Source organism: Lonchura striata, chromosome 10, assembly GCF_046129695.1.
Source record: "Lonchura striata isolate bLonStr1 chromosome 10, bLonStr1.mat, whole genome shotgun sequence".
NCBI classification, from domain to species: Eukaryota; Metazoa; Chordata; class Aves; order Passeriformes; family Estrildidae; genus Lonchura; species Lonchura striata.
The window spans coordinates 22,443,148-22,456,278 of record NC_134612.1 but is presented as its reverse complement, the minus strand read 5'-3'; the positions used below and the strand labels follow the sequence as shown (position 1 = coordinate 22,456,278).

At 41.8% G+C, this 13,131-nt stretch overlaps 1 protein-coding gene across 1 annotated transcript in view; it reads left to right on the top strand.

Annotated features, from left to right (window-relative positions):
• FNDC3B (fibronectin type III domain containing 3B) overlaps window positions 1–13,131 on the top strand; it is a 188,074-nt gene that overhangs the window by 136,493 nt on the left and 38,450 nt on the right. Inside the window, exons 12-19 of the mRNA XM_021548251.2 lie at window positions 2,539–2,663; window positions 4,982–5,156; window positions 5,779–5,865; window positions 7,492–7,630; window positions 8,157–8,228; window positions 8,730–8,848; window positions 9,914–10,019; window positions 11,344–11,516. Of these exons, the coding sequence (XP_021403926.1) occupies window positions 2,539–2,663; window positions 4,982–5,156; window positions 5,779–5,865; window positions 7,492–7,630; window positions 8,157–8,228; window positions 8,730–8,848; window positions 9,914–10,019; window positions 11,344–11,516 (996 nt within the window). The remainder of the gene's footprint in view (window positions 1–2,538; window positions 2,664–4,981; window positions 5,157–5,778; window positions 5,866–7,491; window positions 7,631–8,156; window positions 8,229–8,729; window positions 8,849–9,913; window positions 10,020–11,343; window positions 11,517–13,131) is intronic.

Genomic DNA, 13,131 nt, shown 5'->3' with positions numbered 1-13,131 from the left:
AGAGGCTATTTCCAGGCTATTAATGCCAGGATAATTAGAAATATCGGCCAGCCTCTCCAATTAGTGCCAATAGAATCCAAAATACCAGCCAGTCTGAGTAATCTAAATACCAGTTGGTCTCTGACTGAGTCTGGGGAATGTACAATACCAGTTTTGGAAAAGAAATATATACAATATCAGGGTTTGTACTGTTATAAAGTTAAGGATACCATAAATGTTTGGCCATCTCAGCAAGGTTTTAACCAATCAGGCTGACAAATGAAAGTTTGCTTGGCCCATTGCTCTCAGTTCAGGCATTGTGGTACAGGTGAGATTTTCCATGATTTTGCTTTTTAGCCAGCATTGTTTTATTGACCATATGCTTAGCAATTGGTCACTTTGTTCTCTTGGAAAAAAAGCATAGGAAAATTATTCTTAAAAAGGCATTCTTAAACAGAAATCCAAAATAAATTAAATGCTTTCAATTATTTATAAGCAGTGAAGTCATGGAGGAAAAAATAATTTAAGGCAACTCAACCTGTAAAAGAGAGTTTGCATAGGGGAAAAATCTATTTTTAGTAGTGCTGAACCGATGAATGGATATTTCACTGAAACATAAGATTTCTAATTAGGTTTTGTATAGTCTGCATTTTAGATATATTAATGCTTAGCTGAGAAGTATGCCCACCTGTTACTTTTATCCTGAATAAATTCTATCATAGAACTCTGTAACTAGGAATTCTGTCATAGCATTCTATGGCTAGGGATTTTAGATCTGAAAAGATCTTCATGTACAAAATGTTTTTGCTTTGGGTTTCGTGCTTCTTTTCCAATTTCTTAATTTACCTCCTTAATTTACCTTTGCTGGAGCAGTGGGTGAAGCTGAAGGGGATTGTGTGTAAAGGAGTTCTAGAACAAGTGTTCTAGAACTGTATAAATAAAAGTTCTGGCTGTTTGCCAGTGTGCTAAACATCCCTTCAGTGCCTCCACACTGTTGTGCTGTGCTGGAAATCTGTGTGGTTGTTTCTAGCCTGATAAACACATTCTGGGGACTCACTGCAAACGTTTCAGGGAGTTTTTCCTTCTGTGTCACAGTCTGAGGGAGAAGAGTTAGAAATTGGCAGGGGCTGGAGAAATGAGCCAGTGAAAAATGCATGTCCCACTCAGGCACTTTTGAGATCTTTAGTGGTGATGTTGTGAGCATGGAGGAGGAGCAGTGTGTGGGAGGGCAGAGTGAGCTCAAGGAGGCACAGCAGGTGAGGCTGTTGGCCTGGAGTGGGAATGTCCTTGTAAATAGTACAAAATTAAAAATGGTGCAAAATTAAAAATGGTACAGACGAGTGCCAAAACTAGTAAATGGCTTTTCAGTCAGAAGAAGTTGCAGAGATGGGCATAACCCTGTCTTCTGCACATGCTGGAGCCCATGGATGTGCTTTGTCAGGCTTCCATTCTGGTGGGCTTTTGGGTACTTCATAATGTAATTGTCCAGTAATTTTGTATTTGAGTATTGAAATACTTTCAATAATATATTTATTACATTATATTTATTATAATATATTTATTAAAATACATATGTATTTGAGTATCGAAATACTTTCAATAATTGAAATACTCCTTTCAGCTGTTCTAGTAGATATCATTTATGAGGAGGTGAGCAGTCTATGCCCCTTCTGAAAGATTTCAAACTGCCTGTTTTCCATGTGGGGCCTAAAATGAGTCCAGATATTCCCTGCTACTTTAGGGTCTCTGTCCTGCAGACAGCTCAGCTTTATTTCTGCCCCAGGGTGTACCAAGCTGGGCAGCATTGATACGGGTTTGGTTTTGTTTTAAATGTGGTGGGGCCAGGGAGAGTGTCAGTGTGCTCAGCGGTGCTGAGGTACAGACCAGTACCTGAGGAAGCATCTGGGAGCTGGAGAAGTGTCTCACAGTGATGTGAAGCTCCCAAAAAACATCCCTCTGGCAAACGACTTCCTTAACAAAGTTCCAAACTTCTCCAAAAATGATGTTCACTGGTGACATGCCCTGTGCAATCTGGGCAGTGGGGTGGGTGCAGAGCCCGGCACGCTGGATGTTCCTCTGGGATGAGGGAATTTTGTCCCGGAGAGCAGGGGAAGGTCCCAGGCAGCTTCCCTGGGCTGCTGGACCGTGGGGAGCGAGAGCCCTCTTGTGGGATAGGGAATTGCTGAGACAATCCCAGCGAGGGATGCTCAGCTGGAGGACTGAGCTTGCAAAGTGCTGGCTGCACCTTTCCCTTGCTTCTGCGACCGAGGAGATTCAGAGATTCACTTCATTCATAATTTTCCCGCTTTTTTGGTCGTGAGTGGGATAAATTGCATTTCAAGCTGCAGCTGTAGATGCATCTCACAACTGCAAGAAGGTGAGAAGAGAAGGGATCCGACAGCAGGCAGGCTCTGTGTGATTTTCAGAGCACAGCAGTGCTGTCAGCGCTTGCTTTTTATGCAAACATCTCATTCTGATATCACTAATGAAACGAGCTCATTCTGAAACCAGCGTGGTTTTGTTTCACAGCCATCCCATTACAGATTTCTCTCTTTCCAGGGAAAGAGGAACAGTGGTTTCAGAGAATGCTACTTTGGGAGCCAGAAGCATTGCAAGCTGACCAAGCTGTGCCCAGCTCTGGGTTACACCTTCCGCCTGGCGGCCCAGAACGACATCGGTACCAGGTGGGCTCCTCAGAGCACTCGAGAAAAAGTGCTACTTGAAAAGTTCACCCATCAATGCTAACATCAAGAGGGACTTCAGGGCGGTTTTTGTTTCTTTTCTCTTCATGGTTTCTGAGTTAAATGTGTGGCATTTGCTCTGTTGTTAATGCTTCGAGGTAAGTCATGCTTTCCTTGGTGATATCCTTCACCTCCCAGGGAATTGCTGTGCACCTTCAGCACGATGAGATCAGCCTGAGCAGATATAGGCTCCTTTTGAGGTGTTAAATAGTGTTTTGTGGTCTATTGCTAATACGAAAAGAATACATCTGTTATGTAAAATTCCCACTAGGGACCTCTGTGAACCAAGAAAAACAAGCAAGGGGAAGCTGAGTTACAGATTTTGAAAGGAATCTTGATATATTTATTTTGCTGGTTTAAAGCAAAGCCCTTCTGTCTCTTTGCAGCAGTACAGTCCCTTCCTTCTTCAGGACTGGCAGGGCTGGCTGATGGGGTGGGAAGGAAGGGAGGGACAGGCAGGACTGAGAGAGGGAAGGCACATCCAAGGCACTGAAAGATAGGGTTTAGCTCCTGCTTTTCCTTGCACACAAACTGATGCACACACATGAAGATGGGTGAGAAATCAGACTTGGTTCAGTCCTCTGGGAGCTGCTGGCGAGCACTGGGGTGAAATGTGCTGCAGCTGAGGGGCAGAGTGTGCCCAGAGGGACATTGTGCTGCTGGGGCAGTGTGTGCTCCTGTGCTCAGGCAAGCAGAGCAGCCCAGGAAATGTTCAGCTGTGAAGAAGGCAAACATCCAGTGCCCTTGTGCACTCCTTTATTGTCCTCCTTAGCTAAACAGGATCTAATCATTATTACAAGGACACAAAAGAAACACCAGTGGTATATAACAATGTGTTTTGTGGAGGGAGACTCCTGCATTGTTCTCTCTTCCCAAACACAAGCCTCTCAGTAATTTATAGCTTTAGAAAGCTTCTTTATTCATGCTCCTGTGTTTTCCCTGACATGGACTGAGACCACTCATGTGCATACAGAGTCCCTTTTCCCAGCTTCTTGCAAGATTTATTCCCTCCCCATTGAAATAATACTCAGTGTAGAGAGAGGGGGGGAGCTGGACCTGCTGAGTGTAACTGGAAGGGAATTGGGTTTGTGCAGAGTTCCCAATTCTGGCATCTCTTTTCTTTGCCAGATTCCAGATTTTTAAAATATCTTAGTGCATGTTTCAACACTCCTACCCCCCCCCTTTTTTTTTTTTTTTTTTTTTTTTTTTTTTTGTTATCTTTCTCCCATTTTTTCTCTCTCCTCAGGCTATTGAGGAAGGAGTGAGCTAAAAACTATTTATGGTCAGCTGCTCTGTGCTAATCTGTAAGATAAGACCAGCAACACATGCCTTATTTTTATAGACAGCACTCAAAATTAAAGCATGATAATGTCATCTAACACTTCATGTCATGAGATGGTTTTGGTTTGTTGTAATGCTTGTGGACTTACCATGTATGATGATTTTTGTCTTGTTTGGGTTTTAGGTATAGGTGCTTTATTTAAATCCAAGTCTATTTCAACAAATAGGTTATTTTTGAGAAGGAATATTTGGAATTAAGGAGATTTGGCTTTTTCTGTGTGTTAAGTTCATGGTGTGACTTTAATGCACAAAATATGCTTTGTACTTTGGAAACAGGTTTGAAAATTGCAGAATGCTACCTTCCTTTGAGAGCTTGATCAGAGTTTATAGAATTTGTATTCTGTACATCTCAGGTTCAACATCCAAAAGTTGAGCACTTAAGGCTCTCTTTCCTATACCTTAGTTTCCTTTTGTTAAATGAGATTTTCCTCCACAGTTAATACCAAGTTAATATTTTTAGGCATTCAGATATTTTTCTTCCAGTTATTATTATTGTGGTGAGATCTGTAAAAAATGACTATGACACATCATCCTGCATTTTTTTCTAGTCTTAGTTCTGGCATTTCCTTACTGGGTGTTCATCTTTTCCACCTGAGCAATTTGAACTTTGTCCAAACTCTTTGAAAATGTGAAATACTTCCCTAAGTACATTGGGGTTTAGGTTTCTTTAGCTTTGTGTTTTTGTGGTGGTGGACTTGGGGTTTTTTGGGTTTTGTTTTTGTTTTGTTTTGTTTTTTTCATTTGGTTTTGGACTTTTTTGTTGTTGTTTTGGGGTTTTTTTTTTGTTTGTTTTTTTTTTGTTTGTTTGTTTGTTTTTGTTTTTTTGTTTTTGTTCTGCTTTGTTTCATTGTTTGGGAGGGATTTGGAGGTTTGTTTGTCTGTATTTAATATTCCTCTCTCTCTGCTTTGTCTCTGAGCAGTGGGTACAGCCAGGAGGTGGTTTGCTACACTGCAGGCAATATTCCTCAGACCCCTTCTGCACCACGGCTCATCCGAGCTGGTGTGACGTGGATCTCATTGCAGTGGAATAAAGTAGAGGGATGCACACCAGAGGAAGTGATTTCCTACACCCTGGAAATTCAGGAAGAAGATAATGTAAGTGCTGTGTTGCTATGAAGTGCATGACTTAACTGAGTTTTGATTTATTAGTTGGGGAGCACTGAGAAGCAGCATGGACTGACTGCTCCTTTGGAGGGCCTTCCAGGAGTACTGGGTACTTGGCAGGGTGGAGCTCTGTGATTTGCTCTGCTGCACAGCAGAATTAGGAATCCTTAGCTAAAAATCTCTGCTGTCATCTCTGATTACTTGCAAAGCCACACAGGATTCTGTGAGGTACAGGGCAGCTTGTCCTCAGCTAGGTCAGTCTGCCATGTCCTCCTGGCTGCTCCGTGGTGGGCTTGTGTTCTGTCATCTGTCACTTCCAGTTCTGTAGCCACGATTGGTTTTGTGCTTATTTTGCAGCAAAATTACATTACTCAGGGCAGCTGCAATGTGTTTCTTCTAAAAAAAAAGTATTACGGCCTTGCAGTTTAAAAGCAGTAGTAGTAATAATAATTAATATTGTTATATATGTGTTTGGTTTTTCTTGTTCTTTTTTAAAAAAAGCACTCGGCTATGAAGCCCCTTTGCTATAACATGTTGTAGGTACAGACACAGGGAACACTTTTTCAGACTCCTCAGTTTTTGCTGGAATTTGTTTGATTTTGTATTTTTTTAGGATAGCGTGTTTCACCCAAAGTACACTGGAGAGGAGCAAGCCTGTACTGTGAAGAATCTCAGAAGAAGCACACAGTATAAATTCAGGGTAAAGTCTTTTTCCTCTTGTTATTGTGTAGTGCTTTCTGGTTTGGGTTTTTTTCCAGGCACTACTGGGATCCTTTAGTGTTCCCTCCAAAACTGAGTCATCAAATTTGCTTTATATTGTGACCTAATATATGAAACTGTTAGTTGTATTTCTGCCTCTGTCATACAGGAGATATTGTTGCTCAGACTTCGGGGAACAATCACAACTCTCAGTACCATGTGGGAGGATATTGTAAAAGTGTAGCTCAGGGCTGTATTTACCTGGTCCCTGGTGACAAATCCCATCCCACTTCTACAGAATGCAGCAAACACTGTCAGGTGCCCAGCCAGCACGGGGGCCTGTGTTCCCCTGGCAGCCACAGAATGAAACTTTTCTGTCTCAGATGTCAACATGGCTGGGTTGGAGCTGGTTTTTAGCAGGTGTTGGTGTCCTCTCCTCTGTGGATGCTCAGAGCCCCTGAGGGATGCTCTGGAGTCTTCCTGTAAACACCAAGTTCAGCATTTTCTGTGTGTGCTGAGGTCTGTGATCACAGCACAGTCTGGGTGCTGCTGGTGAGGAGGAGGCAGTGGGGTTATCCAGGATCAGCTGTGGTGCTGCTGTCCATCCATCCCTGGCTGTCCATCCATCCCTGGCTGTCTACTGCAGTGTCTCCACAAGAGCTGCCACCCAGGCTGGTGTCCCCCTGGAGATGGCCAGAAGCTGTGTGTGAGGCCAGCACCAGGCTTCTCTAGGTCTTACTATATTCAGGAGCAACAGAAAGAAAAAATCATCGAGTCATAGAATGGTTTGGGTTGGAAAATCACCTGATTCCAACCCTCTTGCTGTGGACAGGGACACCTCTCACTAGACCAGGGTGCTCCAAGCCCCATCCAGCCTGGCCTTGAACACTTCTGTGTGTGGGACATTCACAGCTTCTGTGCCAGGGCCTCACCACCCTCACAGGGAACACTCTTTTCCTGCTCTCTGGGACAGAAGACCATGTGAAGTTGCCTGAACTACCCAAAGGATGAGGAAGTTTTTGTGTTGTCACTCTGAGATGATGCTTTTTAGCTTAGTGTTGCAAAGGCTGCTGTGGCTGGTGAGAGGAGAGAACCCTTAGTGCTTCTTTGTAGCCCTGCTTTCAAATTAAATTAGATTTTACAAAACTGCATTGATAACAGAAAAAATTTGTAGCCTGGTATCACTGGCTACAGGCACAACTTTATTCTTACTTTTAATAGTGTGATTATTGATACTTTGAATTACTTCGTAAATAGCAGTTAGAAATACCTCAAAACCAAAAATATCAAAGTTACAGTTATGGTTCTCTTATTTTTCTTTTATAGAGAAAAATACTGTGAGTTGACACAATTATTTTTAAGAAGTGACCTTTCTTTTTCTTTAAAGGAAAAATCAGCACTGCTGTTATGTTAAATATGTCACGATCTATTGCTGATGGTGGGAGGGGAAGAAATCACTGTGGTTTGTAAAGAAACATCATGACAATCTAATATCTGTTATTACAATCCCACACACTTTGGGATGTGACATTTGTGCTGAAAGAATTACTGAAAGAACTACAGATGCAGAGCTGCCAGAAGAGCAGTTGCAGTGAACAAGAGCAGACTCGTTGTGGTTTTGTTTCAGCTGTTTGCTTCCAACGTGGAAGGGAAGAGTTCTCCCAGCGAAGTTTTGGTCTGCACAACCAGCCCAGACAGGCCAGGACCTCCAACCAGACCCGTGATCAAGGGGCCAATAACAGCTCATGGCTTTAGTGTGAAGTGGGGTAAGCCAGCTCAGACTGATGTGGCAGAGATTTTTGGGGTCGTAAGAAATTCAAATAAAATCGTGGCAATATGTGTTAGAACTTGGATTTTTCATGCTCCTTCTCAGTCCAAAGTTGAATGTGTTTGGAGAACATGACAGCTTAATTTTTTTAATATTCTGAAAGGTATGTAGAGGCTCTTGTGTATTCAGAAGCAAAAATGTTTTGGTTTTGATTCATGTGCACTCAAGTACATCTTCAAGCTTTTCACTCTCCATTTCATGTCCCATTGCAGCTTCATTCCAGCTGCTTCCTTTATTTGGGGCAAACCTCCACACAGCTTCCCTTTCAGTGCTTTTTCCATACATTTTGTTTGGATCATCATTATCCAGCAGCCTTAGTCTGATTCATGTTGAAAACAAATGACTGTGACCCCCTTCTGCTGCGCATAACCAGGTGTAGTTACTGTGGAGAAGGAGCTGAATCAGGAGCAGGTTTTGCAATTATTTTGTCATCTCTCACCCCTATTCTTGTCCTATTTTTTCAGATCCTCCACAGGATAATGGTGGTTCAGAAATCCTAAAGTATCTGCTGGAGATTTCTCAAGGAAGTCCAGAAGGTAAACTTGAGACAAGTTGTCTCAATTTCAAAACACTCTGGCTACCATATGGGAGTCCTGACTCTTTAGGTTATTATTGTTATTATCATTAAAGCTCTAATAATCTGACTGAAACAGAATTATGTAAATTGCAGGATTACTAGGTGAGCTGGGGTTGGATTTTGGGAAGGTTTTGTAGTCAGTTTTTTAGGTATCCTCTTTTCACTCATAATGACAGGATTTCAGGTTATATGGCCAAACCTAGAAATATTTTTATTTATATTTGTGTGCATATATTTGCACATTTATACTTTATATATAATATTAATATTTATTTCTATTTGTAAGTATATGTATTTGCACATATGTCTATGTCTTATATCCTCAAGTGGGAAATAACATTCATAGTAATACTAATGATTTTCTTGAAATACATCATTTGTGGAAGATTTTCCTTTCTCATAGACACTCCTAAATGTGTTGTCTTCCACTTCTTTAAACTTGGATATATCTTATTTTTAGCAAACCAGTGGGAAGTGGCCTACAGTGGCTCAGCTACAGAATACACCTGTACTCACTTGAAACCAGGCACTTTGTATAAACTCCGGGCATGCTGTATCAGCACTGGTGGACACAGTCAGGTGGGTATTATCCAACAGTAAGGGCTATTTGGTTTATATTTTTCAGAGATTTATCTGCTAATTTTGGTAAAATACTTCTGCTTTCAAAAGAAGGGGAATGTTTCCCTGTACTACACTGATTGCAGTTAATCTCATGCTGCAAGTTGCTGAGTTTCAGATTTCTGTGTGTACATAATTTTCTTTTCAGCAAGCTGCAATTTCGTGAGATTTGGTTTCCTCAGAACCAATCTGTAGTTGTTTATATTTACATTAGAAAAGACCATCATGTTTATCTGATGTGGCCACTTGTTTGAAAAAGGCCACAGACTGTCATGTGCTTGACCCTGTGTTGACTGGAGATGCAGAAAGAGGTAATTTGTTGTAACAATTCCCCTCTTTGATTTAAATTCAGTACCTATACACATATTCCTCCTGCTTTGATACATTTTTTTCTCATTTAAGATTGAGTACTTTAGGCCTTGAAATTATTTCAGAGGAAAATTAAAACAGAGAGCCCAGTATTGAGAATGCTAATGAAGGAACTCTATTAATTGTATTTGTACTAACATGCTTGACAGCATCTCTTCTCCTTTACTGTTTATATAAACTTCATGAAGTGGAGAGTATAGAAGACAATTTCTTGTGCTGCTCTGTAGCTGTGGCTCACTTTGAAGGTGGTGGCCATGCCAGAGGGTGACTGAGCTGTGCTCATGGCAGAGGTGACTGAGCTGTGATTGTGCCAGGGTGTAAATGAGCTGTGATTGTGCCAGGGTGTGACTGAGCTGTGATTGTGCCAGGGTGTGACTGAGCTTGATTGTGCCAGGGTGTGACTGAGCTGTGCTCATGCCAGGTGTAACTGAGCTGTGCTCATGGCAGGGTGTAATTGAGCTGTGCTCATGGCAGGTGTAACTGAGCTGTGATTGTACCAGGTGTGACTGAGCTGTGATTGTACCAGGTGTGACTGAGCTGTGCTTATGCCAGGTGTGACTGAGCTGTGATTGTACCAGGTGTGACTGAGCTGTGCTCATGCCAGGTGTGACTGAGCTGTGATTGTACCAGGTGTAACTGAGCTCTGTTCTCCCCCAGTGCTCCGAGAGTTTACCTGTCCGCACGCTGAGCGTCGCGCCGGGGCCCTGCCGCCCGCCCAGGCTGCTGGGCAAGCCGAGGCACAGGGAGGTGCAGCTGCAGTGGGGTAAGCCAGTGCAGCATCCTGCTGCTCTAAAGCTTTGGTTCTGCTGCTGACCTTGAGCTTTTGTTTCTGCTGCTTGTATCCTGTTCCCTGGGAAGTGCACAGCAAATTCCAGTGGAGTCTGAGCAACTCAGAAGTGCAGCTTCTCATCAGGTGTGGTGGCTCAGCGTTGGATTTCTGAGCTCAGCTGTCCTTTAGGTCTTACTCTCTGCTCCCATTTTTTTTTTTTTCCAGCCCAATCCCCTCTCAGGGCTATGAAGAATATCTATCTTATCTATCATTAGAATATCTATTTTTTTATTTCAAAAACACAGTGTGACTCAAGATTTTTTTTTTTTTATTCCTTTGAAATATTGGCTTGGCCAGAAGCATTTTGATACTTCTAATGTATAACTTTTATCAAAAATCTGAGTTAGAACATATTGAGGGGTTTGGGTGGTATTTATCCTGACAACCAGTATAACACATAGTCTATTGGACCCCTGTTATTTTGCAAAGATGTTGGATTACACTCATGGCACTAAGTTGTCAAAAAATGAACACTTTTCAGAATGCAAGACACATGCCAGTTTCCAACAGAGTGTTTTCTTTACATTGATAATCTTGCAGCATCCAAGTATTTTTGTGGCATCACTTGTTAAGCCAAATTCTGGATAAGTAAAAATTCTAACTGTCAGATATATTTCAGCACCAGTATAAAAATCCACCCAAATGCTTGCTGGAAGCATTTTGGTGGCTGCTGTTTTTCTGATCCCCAGGTGGTTTGATTCTGTGCTACTGCCTTGTAACATAACATGCAGGTATTGTCAAATACATTGTTTTTAGGGGCAAAAACAAAGGTGCCTGTCACTGTCGAGGCAGGACGGGAATGAGAAGACTTGACTCAGAAGGCTCTGAGAGTAAAAACTCTGATTTATTCAAAATACGCTGCTCTTTGATACAGAGCTTCGTGAGGACCAACTCCATTGGTCCTGAAGTGAAAACAACCCACAGTATTGGTGCACAGTGCTTGATGCACAGTGATAGAACTTAACTATAAACAATGTGAATAACGAGAGAGATACAGAATTATTTACATTCTTTTCCAACTCTTTCCCAGGCTTCTGCCTGGTTAGAAACTCCCGTTTCTCTCTTTGGCTGAATCTGAGACCCACAGGTGCCCACAACAAAAGAGAGATATCTGTATCTATATAGATAGAAGATATCTGTGAGGTATCTTCTATTTATACACAAAAGCAGAAATACACATTTCTGTGGTATATGAAGTAAAAAACGGCTGTTCTGGCGCGCTCCCTAACGTTATTAACAAATTCACCATTTCTTTTAGATGTCCCTGAGTCAGAGAGTGGCTGCCCCGTCTCTGAGTACAGTGTGGAGATGACAGCCCCTGAAGAAGTGGTTTCTGAGGTGTACCACGGGGCTGAGCTGGAGTGCACCGTGAGCAGCCTCCTCCCCGGGGCCACCTACGGGTTCCGGGTGCGGGCGCTGAACGACGGCGGGGTACGTGCTGGCCCCGCGGGGCTGCTGCTGCTGCTGGCACTGCTGCTCCTCAGCAGGGCCAGGGCCAGCTGGGCAAAAGTGATTTATTAAAAGTACAGATATTGATCTAGTACTGATATCCAACTGTGACGGACAAAAACTCTCTAACAGTTTAAAGTTAGAAAGTGAATGTTTATTCGACACCGGGCAGTGTGTGGGATAACTCCCAAATCCACACCGCACCTTCCAGGTGATTACAGAGCCTTTTTATCCATCCAAGTATTGAATACCCAATATACAAATACATATTCATCATTCTGGTACATCCTATTCCCCGCTTTGTATGTTAATCACTCCAAAAGCCATTCAGCATGCGTGGTTTGTTCCTTGGAATGGGTTGGTGTCCCTTCCATGGGGAGGGGTCCCAAAATGAGGAAGTCAATGAAGTCTTCCTCATTCTGACCTTTCTACCTTTTCAATGCAAATATGACAAATGAACTCTTGGTAGAACTCCCATTCCTTGTCTTCAATTGGTTTCAGAACAGAGGAGGCCCACAATTGTCTTTTATTCCTAAAAGCTCTTTGTCAGTTTATATTCTTCATTATAAACCCAGCTAACTAAACATTGTGCTGACAAGCAATCAATTATCAGTTAACTACTAACTCCTAACTTCATCAAGGCCTACTCATTTATTATTATTATTTTAATTAACTCTAGTAAGGCTTATTCCTAACTAAAATCTTAGCACCTCTAAAATCTCTAAATTCCTTAAAGTTTACATTTCAAAAGGAAAACACTGTGATAAATGCTCAACTGGAACTTGAGAGGTTTTAGATTTAGCAGTTTTAGACCTGGGTGTCTTTTTAAAGGAGACTTCAGGTACTGATGTGATTTGATTGGCCAGGATCAGCTGCTCCCAAAGGTGCAAAATCCCTGCTAAAAGTTATAGCTGCTTGCAGGGAGGATTATCTTCATCCTCATTCTGTTGCATTTCCTGCTTTTTTGTTTTGAATCTAAAATGTATATAAACAAGAATTGCAATTTCACCTAGGTGGTGTGTTTTGAGGGAAACTCAAGCTCCTGGTGACTGTTTTGTTTTAATTTAAAAAAAAATCTGTGCTTTATAGATTCAATGAGATTTTTCTATTAAATTATTTCCTTGGAAGAAGTGCCTTCCCAAATACATCAGAAATTCTGTCTGATGACTATGGAGATCTGCAGAAAGATATTTTTCTTTCTCATTGAGGTTTGGGTTGTTTATGCCTGCCTTTATGTCATTCCAGTGGTGTTTAATATAAAGTCTCAACTAAATTACATGCATTGACATGTTTCTTCCCAGGAGATCTTGATGACAAACATAACACAAAAGTTTAAAGTTACTCGCTTACAGGGAGAAATTCTGTTAAAACTTAACGTGGCTATTAGAAAAATCTGCAAGACTCTTAAACAGTTTTGGTTTAAAAACACCCACTGTTTTGGTTTTGTGAAAAATTAATTAAATGCACATGGAAAGACTAGATTTGCCTGCTGGAGTGAAAGCCATTGCCTGCCTGGTAGCTTTGAATACGTGATGCTTTGCCTTTTTTTTGTTGTTGTTGTTGTTTTGCTTTGTTTTTGTTTGTTTGTTTTGGTTGC